The sequence below is a fragment of the Dendrobates tinctorius genome, unplaced genomic scaffold (genome assembly GCF_039654945.1).
Source record: "Dendrobates tinctorius isolate UK_male_01 unplaced genomic scaffold, ASM3965494v1 ptg000151l, whole genome shotgun sequence".
In the NCBI taxonomy this organism is placed as follows: domain Eukaryota; kingdom Metazoa; phylum Chordata; class Amphibia; order Anura; family Dendrobatidae; genus Dendrobates; species Dendrobates tinctorius.
Window position 1 is genome coordinate 20,544,354 of NW_027361818.1, and position 10,895 is coordinate 20,555,248.

Consider the following 10,895-nt stretch of genomic DNA (forward strand, 5'->3'; position numbering starts at 1 on the left):
GTCAGGTTGGTTGTTGCTGCCACCTCTGGTTCAGCTTTAGCAATCCGCACTAGTCAGCAGCGAGCAGCTCCGGAGGCTGTCCTTTTTGCAGCCTACTGAGCATGCCCATGGGACGACCTCTCATTTGAGGTTGGAGATCACATGCTCAGGTCCTCAAGCAGTTTGGATTGGACCATCAGGAAGGTCCCGGAAGGACACTGCTATAAAAGGCTCGCATGGACACTCGGCAATGCGCTAGTATAGATTCTAATGGCTAAGTGTGTGTAATTTGATGGATGCTTGTGACAGGTGACTGACTCATTATGACTCCCTCCCTTGGTTGTGCATGTGATAGGGTTTGTGATGTCAGAGTCCGCTCCGAGTTGTGGCACTGCCTAGGGCCTCAGTGCTCCCAGCCAGGGCTGCCATCAGGGCATTACTACCTGTTGTGAGCTCATTTTCGGGTTTGCCTCTGGCTTCTGGTGAGGGTTATGGAGCTGGCTGTGCTGACAGAGGAGTAGTGAGTTCTCTATCTGGACTCCCTCTGTTGGTGAAGGGAGGTAATGAAGCTGATCTAAATGGCAGAGACCGGCCACCTGAGGAGGAGGACTGCGATTGGACATCAGGAGTTTCTGATTGGATTTAAGGCAGCTGACTCCCTAGTTTCTTGCTGGTGATTTTTCCTGACAGTGGCTCCTGGTTTCCAGTTTGGTTCCTGCCTTCCTAAAGCTATGTTTTCTCTGCTATTGTTCATATGAGTTTTTGTCTGGTTTACTTAGTTTTTGTGTTCAGCCAGCCCTGGCTGGGACTGGGCTGAATCCCCATTTTGTCTCTGATCAGTTGATCTCTTTTGCTCTGTCTTCAGAATATACCTGAGTGCTGATATAGTGATTTTGAAGTTTAGCGTCTTCAGGGCCTTTTTCTGTCAGACGTGTTGGACATTTTTTTGGTAGGGTTTTTTGCGTGATTGCAGACAGCAGCTTTTCTTTCCTGTCCTTTCTAGTTAGTGAGGGCCCCATCGTTTGCTCAGCCTATCTTTCTATCTGTGTCTGTGTTTTCATCTTGTTTCACTGACAATACATGTTGGGGGCTGTCTATTGCTTTGGGGTCTGCTCTGGGGCAGTTTAGATTTTCCCTTTCTTTCTTTAGGCTTATTTAGTTCTCCGGCCGTGACGAGGCTTCTAGGACCACCGTAGGCACGCTCCAAGGCTACTGCTAGTTATTGTGGATAGGATCAGGGGTCTGCAATCCGCTAGTTACCAACCTCTCCGGTTTTCTGGGCTTAGCTTGCTTTTTGTTTTTTCCTCCTCGGTGACTCATTCATAACAACTACCCTTACTTGTGTAAGGGGCCCGCTGAAGTGGAGGGGCCTGGACTGACAGAGACACGCTGCTCCCCTTCTTTTGCTTTTGCTCACCGGGCAGTTTAAAACATGCTTTATTTTTGATCAGGGGTGGAATTCTGATGCTTCTGCAGACTCAGTTGCAGAACCGACAAGAAGAAGTGCTCGGGTCCGGTTCTAATGTCGGCATCTGTGCTCCCATGGTCTCCTGCAGCAGGAGCTCTATGCCGCCCGCTGAGATATAGCACTCTTCGCTGCAGTGCAGGCTGTGCAGTAGCGGCCCTGACACAAGGTAAAATCACTCACCCCAGCCTGCAGTCAGCTGCGGAGCCAGGAGCCAGCAGCCGATCTCTCCCCTCCATCAGCGTCAGAGCATCAGGCTGCGGAGTGTGGAACAACATGGAGGGGTGGGGCTAGATGGAGGGGGTGGAGCCACACAGACATCCCTGCGGAAGAAAAGAAAAGAGCAAGAGATAAAAAAGATGGGAGAAGTGACGAGAGACAGGCAGAGGCAGGAAACAGCAAAGATAGAGGCAGAAGACAAGAGAGGCAAGAGACACAACAGAGACAGGTGAGGTGGCTGAATATAAGACACTGGCCTGACTTACCCCTTCTCCTGCACTGTCCTCCCTCTTGTCTGGCTGCAGTATATTGGCCATATATGCCAGTGCTGCTTGTCATGTATGACAAAATTTGATGCATTATTGTGTCTCTTTTCTATTGGCTGCAGCCTGTGATGTTACAGGCTGTCATGAAAGGACATAAACGGGGGGTGGGATTCGTCCAGTTTGGGGGAACAGATTGTTCAAATTACTGCTGCCTCCCTGATCCCATTCTGTGTGCCGCCTATTTTTACAGAACATGCGTCTTCAGTCCGGGCCCCTCACCTCACCAGTCCGGGTTCTTCACCTCACCAGTCCGGACCCCTCTCCTCACCAGTCTGGGCCCCTCTCCTCACCAGTCCGGGCCCCTCTCCTCACCAGTCTAGGTCCCTCTCCTCACAAGTCTGGACCCCTTTCCTCACCAAACCGGGCCCCTCTCCTCACCAGTCCGGGCTCTTCACCTCACCAGTCCGGGCCCCAGTCCTCACCAATCCGGGCCCCTTTCCTCACCAATCCGGGCCACTCTCCTCACCAGTCTGGGCCCCTCTCCTCACCAGTCTGTGCCCCTTTCCTTACCAATCCAGGCCACTCTCCTCAGCAGTCCAGACCCCTCTCCTCACCAGTCTGGGCCCCTCTCCTCCCCAGTCCAGGCCCCTCTCCTCACCAGTCAGGGCCCCTCTCCTCACCAATCTGGGCCACTCTCCTCACCAGTCTGGGCCCCTCTCATCACTAGTTCAGGCTCCGCTCATCATCAGGCCCCAGGGGCAGGAGTCAGCCGTTCGCTCAGGAACTGAATGTGTCCTCAGTCCAGGCCCCTCTCCTCACCAGTCGGGGCCCCTCTCCCCACCAGTCCGGGCTACAGGAGTGGGACTCAGCCATTCACTCAGTAACTGAACGTGTCCTCAGTCCGGGCTCCACTCATCACCAGTCCAGGCTCCGCTCATCACCGGGCCCGAGGGGCACGAGTCAGCCGTTCGCTCAGGAACTGAACGCGATGCGCATTCAGTTGAAATCTATTGTCATGCAGGACCACTTCCTGCTTGGCAATAGGAGCCACCAGCCAATTAGGCTATGTTCCCATGATCAGGAAGTAGCAGTACTTTGGATTAAGTGTATTGTCATTGCATCCACAGTGCTGCGTTCTAATCACGCAAGTAAATCCACATGTTTTCACTGAACCGTGCGGATTTACTGAATCCAAATACATTTATGTTGTTGAAATTTCCAGCGTCTCCGCAAGAGAAATAGACATGCTGTGGCTCATAAACCTCCACCGCATCTCAGTGTCCGCAGGTGATCCACAGGTGCACAAGCACGCATAGTGGACATGGGATTTTAGAAATCCCATCCACTATGCTGTAACATCTGACCACTGCGGTCTTGATACTGCATAAATATGCAGTATCAAAACCGCAGCAATTCCTGATCTTGGCACGTACCCTAAGAGGTCGGCAGCTCACATGGCCGGCATATAGTATCACTGTCATGCGCCAGTGCCTCAAATGGTTAAGTAAGAGGACACCACTGGACTGCGGCCAGGTAAGGAAAAACTTTTTTTTTCCACTGAAATCTGCAATATGGAGAGACATATGGGGTGGCAGGTAGGATGAGAGGACATATATGGGGCAGGATGGAGACACATGGGAGCAGGATGGACAAATGGGACAGGATGAGAGGACACATGAGGGGGCAGGATGGAGACATATGGGGAAGGATGGAGAGACATATGGGGCAGGATAAAGACACATAGGGGGTAGGATGGACATATGGGGGTAGGATGGACTCATATGGGGGGCAGGATGGACACATATGGGGGGCAGGATGGAAAAATATGGGGGCAGGATAGAGACATATAGTGTTCAGGATGGAGACATATGCAGCCAAGATGAGCGGACATATGGGGCAGGATGAAGACATATCGGGCCAGTATGAGAGAACAAATATGGGGGCAGGATGGAGACATATGGGGCCATGATGAGAGGACATATAGGGGGGCAGGATCCGGACATATATCTGCAGGATGGAGACATATGGGCAGAATGGATACATATATGGGGCCATGATGGGAGGACATATATGGAGGCATTATAAAGACACATGGGGGAGGATGAAGATATATGGGGAGGCAGGATTGGAGGACACATGGGGCCAGAATGGGCGGACAGACACATGGGGCCAGAATGGGAGGACACATGGAGGACATTAATTACAGGAAGGTGGCAGGACTTAGGACATTATTACTGTTGGGGCTGATTAAGGGATATAAATACTGCTGTGATATATATTTTTTATTTTTGAGTACACTGTTTTCAATGGTAGGGGAGGTCCTGTTACTGTTCAGGACCTCCCCTACTCACTCTCTGACACTCACTTTTTTCTTCATCTGGCATAGTGTAGAAGTTGGGGAATGTGCTCTACATAACTGTGTTATTTTCTGCAGAGATGAGTCTTGCCTGGTAGAAGTGATGGCGGTCTGTGCTGGATGAAGAAGCAAAGAGAAGATGAGTATCTTAAAGTGTGTTACCTGTATACTTACACTACACATTGTATACTATATACAGAGCTCCTGTGTATATTGTCACTGGTGAACACTGTATTACCTGTCACTGACACTATATATAGAGCTCCTGTGTATAATGTCACTGATGATCACTGTATTACCTGTACACTGAAACTATATACAGAGCTCCTATGTACAATGTCACTGGTGATCACTGTATTACCTGTACACTGACACTATATACAGAGCTCCTATGTATAATGTCACTTGTGATCCCTGCATTACCTGTACACTGACACTATATACTGTGTCACTTATGGTAATATGGTAATATTATTGTGTTTTTTTTTTATTAATGATCAGTATTGTAGTAGTATTCAGTCACTATGTGGTGGTAATTTGTGGTCTGGCCATGGTGCAGTGGTATTTATTCCTTGTATATGGTATTATTCAGTCACTGTGATATAATATGTGATCTGCTCATGGTGTGGTGGTATTTGTTCCTTGTATGTGGTATTATTTGATTACTTTATGATGGTAATATGTGATTTGGCCATGGTGTTAAAAAATGTATGCTACATATTCCCTTAAAGAAAAATATAGCTAACAAGAGTACTGTATATTTCATGAAATGTTTAATAGGTCAGAGTAGCGTAGGGCTCGGACCAAAAGAGTCTACCTTGTCGTGGTGGAAGCTTAAAAAAAATCTTTTGGCCAAAACGAAAACTGCTGCCTATATGTGTGATCTGGTGTTCCATGGTAACTGTTAACGTGTGATTGATGAGGATGCAGTGCAGAAGTGGAGTTTTTCGAAGAGTGGGCGGTGGGACTGTGGATGGTTCGAGGCCTGAGCGGAGTCTCAAGGGGGCCCAAAAATGTTACCAGTATGGGGCCCCGAAAATCCTGGTGGCAGCCCTGCTTCCAGCTCTTCCCACATGCTAGCGCCAGAGTGTGCCATTCAGCACAAGGGACCTCATTACCGCATATACTGCGGCGTGACTCAGAGCGGCACTGTGCGCAGATATTATGCTTTCCAGCTCTAAGTTTAGGCTGGTTAGTGGCATGTGCCAGTGCAGCGCTGCATGCTCCAGTAGCGGTTTACTTTAGTTTTGTTCTCCTGGCATCACAGTTGCGGTGCTGATCGTTAGTGGGGCTAGAGGGACTCTATCCCTGTGTCCTTGGGGCAGAATCCTGTGTCTCTACACTAGCGCTCTCCTTGCCGGGCTCTGTGAGTTATCAGGCTCTGGCATTTGTTTCAGCAGCTCTGTGAAGTAACAGAGTTCACCCCTGTACACACTGGGTCAGTGAATAACGTGCTGGTATTCAATTAGTACTCTGCCATTGCCGAGCAGCAGTTTACCATCTCTGCACGGTGGACCCCGGTTTGCAACCGCACTTCCTTATATTTTATATTTAGTGCGATCCGCATCCCTAACATCATGATATTCTCATCTTCCGGCGACCCCAGCAGCCTTCGCAGACCTCAGCGATGCTCCCGGCAAGTCCCGTTCCCAGTGATGCCTTACGACAATCACCTGTGATGATGTAGCAGTCAAATAAGTGATGCTACGTCATCTGGGGTCATTGTCGCAAGGCATCCCTTGGAACGGGAGTTGCCGGGAGCATCGCGAGGCTCGTGAAGGCTGCAGAGGCCGCCGGAAGGTGAGAATATCACAATTTTTCTTTTTTTTATTATATTTAACATTATATATTTTACTGCTGAAGCTGCATAGGCAGCCTCAATAGTAAAAAGTTGGTCACACTTGTCAAACACTGTGTTTGACAAGTGTGACCAACCTGACAATCAGTTTCCCAAGCGATGCTACAGATCGCTTGGAAAACGCTAGCATTCTGCAAGCCAATGACGCTTGCAAAACACTAGTTTTTCGCTGGAATTCAGCATGTGTATTTCCCGCGTATTCCCAGCTGCAGGGAGTTGTGGAATTGCTGCTGAAATATCAGCGGAAATTCCGCACGTGTGCACATAGCCTAAATGTTCAGATCTCTTTGCATATTTTATGCCAAGATTGTTCTACACTGAGCTGCACAATGAATATGTGTGATGCATCATATGATGTGACACAAAACTTGCAATTAGCCATTTAGTTACAAAATTTGTCAGTTGTGCTTCTGAAACTTTGCTTTTTTCACATTTAAAGAATAGATTAGAATGCAAAAATAGGAATATTTTTACAATGTTTTATCTGAAAATAAAATATGTTCTTGTGAAAAATAATTATTAGCAATAATAAACCATTAGGCTTTACAAAATAATAAGCCATAACGAGACTCCCCCTTGGACAATTATACTCTCATTTAATCTGAGCAGCCAGTCTTGTGTGTTTACTTCTTCCAGCAGATTGTGATTATCGGGATCCAGGGGGAATTTACCATGTTTTTCTGACATTATAAAAGACGTCCACATTTAGGAGATTTCATCTTTACATGAGAAGACTCAACAACGGTTACATATCACATCATGGCTGAAATGATCAAAAGTCTCTTGAGAGCCTCCTGTAAGAAGAACTGTCATAAAATGTTTTACTGTGATGTATTTCAATAGTTTATAAATGATTTTTTATTAAATTTTCTTAATTATTTAGGAGAAAAATATTTTTTGAATATTAATGGGCCGCAATTATGTGTGAGGAGAACCAGACACAAGTCACGCAGATACGTCTTCTTGGATTCCAAAGTCTATCCAAATACAAACCTCTTCTATTCCTTCTGCTTACCCTGAGTTACATTTGTATACTGGCCGGAAACCTTCTCATTATCCTTCTAGTGACCACCATTGACCATCTCAAAATCCCAATGTTTCTGTTTCTCAAACATTTATCCATAGCAGATGTCCTACTGACCACCAGTGTTATCCCCATGATGTTGCATTTAACAATTGTGGAAGAAGGAGTTATGTCCCTTTGGGGCTGTCTATTGCAGCTTTCTGCCTTTGGTATATTTGGATTTATTCAATGTTTAATCATCGCCGTCATGTCCTATGATCGATATTTGGCCATCTGCCATCCATTACGCTATTCTTCTCTAATGACTCCAGATCTTTGTCTTTGGTTGGTTATTGGGTCTTGGTGTTTGGTTATTGGGTTGATATCAAGTGAGTTCTTTGTTATTATCCAGTTTAACTTCTGTGGCTTCAATTCCGTCGACCACTTCTTCTGTGACTTTAGTCCCATAATGCAATTGGCCACTTCAGACATTTCTATATTCATTTTGCAAGACTTTGCTTATGGCATCTTTATGCTTTTTTTTTCATTTAGTCTTATTATTATTTCCTATTTTTGCATTTTTGTTAGCATCATTAAGATTTCTTCAACTAATGGTAGAAGAAAAGCCTTCTCCACGTGTAGCTCCCACCTGTCCACAGTGAGTGTGTATTACGGCTCCCTAATCGCAGTCTATATAACTCCATCTGATGAGAGCTCATCCAACATCAACAAATACAGATCCCTGTTGTATCTAGTGGTGACACCATTGCTGAATCCCATTATCTACAGTCTGAGGAACAAAGAGATCAAGAGAGCGATGCAAAAAATGACTTATATGTTTTTAAATGGATGGAGAAGGTAAAACAATAAGTTCAAAAGTAAAATTCAAAGGTTTCCTTCAGCTATGAATCTCAGAATCCTATAGCTGAAAACATTAGTGACATCTCAGGTCGTTACCCATGTCTTTATTTTGCATCCATTAAATGTGTTGAAATTGTAGTTGAGTGAATGAATTCAAAGCACACCAAATTCACTACAAAATTCTGATTAGGATACCTTAAGATTTCTTTTAATGTCATCAAAATGACATCTGGCTAGAGTTGAGCGAAACGGGTCGAAAAAATTGAAAAGTCGCCGACTTTTGGTAAAGTCGGGCTTCATGAAACGAAACCCGACCCTAGGGTGGGGTCGGCCACGAGGTCGGCGACTTTAACGCCAAAGTCGCCTTTCAAATGATGCTTTAGTGCCCTTTTTCAGCCAATCAGGAACAACGGACACTGTGGGCAACGTGATGACATAGGCAGCTATCCCCACCATCTTTGAGAAGGGCATGCAAGTGATTGGCTTGCTTTGGGGGGCGTCACAGGGGGTATTAAAGGGCGTGCATGCCGACCGCCATCTTACTTCTGTTGATATCAGTATAGGTCTAGCTGCTGCTGCTGCAGATTCTGTAGGGAGAGCGTTAGGCAGGGAAGAAGAAAAAAAATCAGCTGCTGCTGCTAGCGATTTTGCCTGTACAACACACCAGTCACTGTGCAGTGCTAGGGGAGGCTATATTTTGGTGGATCAGCTCTGTTGGTTGTTAGGCTGCCTTGTAAGGCTACCTGGTAGCTGCATTGCTGGTTTCACACTGCTCTGCAAACTGCTTTTTTAAAAGCAATCCTTTTTTTTTGCCCTGGTGAGATACTGAGCGTGCATTTTTTCACACCGTACAGCAATGTACGCTCCTCACACAGTACTGTGTAACGGCTGTTATCACGGCCACAGTGAAGGTAAGTGTGTGACTCTGTAAGGATAAGTCGAGGAGTTGTTCCGATCTGACAGACCTCCATCTTATAGTTTTGTCTGTTTTTCAAACAGTCTAGTCTATTTGCTGTTTGATTACATTCAAAACTATAGAGAGACAGCGTGTGTCAGTCCGTATACAAAAACACGGAGCTTGACAATTTAACATACACCGGACAGCGGTGTACGTGCACGCTGCTCTCTCAGTACCGTGTAACGGCTGTTATCACGGCAAAATTGAAGTTATGTGTGTGACTCTGTAAGGATAAGTCGAGGAGTTGTTCCGTTCTTACAGACCTACACTCTAGGGAGATTCCAGTCCTGCCCTGTCCTATATAACATTTTTCACACCAGCCAAATTCAGCCTTTGATACAGCGGTGTGATATACACTGGGCCTGACACAATGCATCAGTGTCCAGAAGTGTGTAAGGGCATACCATTTCTCTCGTCCTATATAACATTTTTCACACCAGCCAAATTCAGTCTTTGATACAGCAGTGTGATATACACTGGCCTGACACAATACATCAGTGTCCAGAAGTGTGTAAGGACATTCCATTTCTCCCATCCTATATAACATTTTTGGGGCTCTCCTGGACAGTGGCGGGTTGGAAGCTGTAATGATGGGTATGCCTTATATATTGTGAATATACTGGGCTTAGTGTTTAAACCTTTGGATTTTTTCTCCTTCACTCCACTTTACTATTTATGATGATTGTATTCATATGTGATGGTTACTTTTTGGATGTGAATTTTTGAGGGTGTTCATCTTTCCTCTGTGTCTTCTGCTCGCCCGTCATGTGTCAACTCCCATGCATACCCTCATTCACCCTAACATCTTCCTCTGTTCAGGGTGCTTTTTGTATCCGGTGATGATGACTATGCTATCTCATTTGAACCTTTTTTAGGCCTTTGCTGTCTTGCTTCCATGTTGCTTTGCTTCAATAAATTATATTGCCTTACTGTAGCTTTGGGTCAGTTTCTCCTTTTTTCATAGTCTTTTTGAGTCGTTCCTACATTTCCATCTACATTTGGGGCATTTATGTGCACTTGCACAGTATGTATTAAAAATGCACTTTGAGGGTTTTCTCTTCTTTTTTGTCACAATACGTCAGTGTCCAGAAGTGTGTAAGGACATTCCATTTCTCCCGTCCTATATAACATTTTTCACACCAGCCAAATTCAGCCTGTGATACAGCGGTGTGATATACACTGGTCCTGACACAATACATTAGTGTCCAGAAGTGTGTAAGGACATACCATTTCTCCCGTCCTATATAACATTTTTCACACCAGCCAAATTCAGCCTGTGATACAGCGGTTTGATATACACTGGGCCTGACACAATATATTAGTGTTCAGAAGTGTGTAAGGACATTCCATTTCTCCCGTCCTATATAACACTTTTCACACCAGCCAAATTCAGCCTGTGATACAGCGGTGTGATATACACTGGGCCTGACACAATACATCAGTGTCCAGAAGTGTGTAAGGACATTCCATTTCTCCCCTGTCCTATATAACATTTTTCACACCTGCCAAATTCAGCCTGTGATACAGTGGTGTGATATTCACTGGGCCTGACACAATACATCAGTGTCCAGAAGTGTGTAGTGACATTCCATTTCTCCCGTCCTATATAACATTTTTCACACCTGCCAAATTCAGCCTGTGATACAGCGGTGTGATTTACACTGGGCCTGACACAATACATCAGTGTCCAGAAGTGTGTAAGGACATTCTATTTCTCCCGTCCTATATAACATTTTTCACACCTACCAAATTCAGCCTATGATACAGCGGTGTGACATACACTGGGCCTGACACAATACATTAGTGTCTAGAAGTGTGTAAGGACATTCCATTTCTCCCGTCCTATATAACATTTTTCACACCTGCCAAATTCAGCCTGTGATACAGCGATGTGATATAAACTGGGCCTGACACAATACATCAGTGTCCA

At 45.6% G+C, this 10,895-nt stretch overlaps 1 protein-coding gene across 1 annotated transcript; it reads left to right on the forward strand.

The window, feature by feature from the left end:
- The first annotated feature begins 7,063 nt into the window (after positions 1–7,063).
- Positions 7,064–8,008, forward strand: LOC141050032 (olfactory receptor 5P81-like). Its single transcript, XM_073546867.1, has one exon. The coding sequence runs from the start codon at positions 7,064–7,066 to the stop codon at positions 8,006–8,008; it is 945 nt and encodes a 314-aa protein (XP_073402968.1).
- The last annotated feature ends 2,887 nt before the right edge of the window (positions 8,009–10,895 follow it).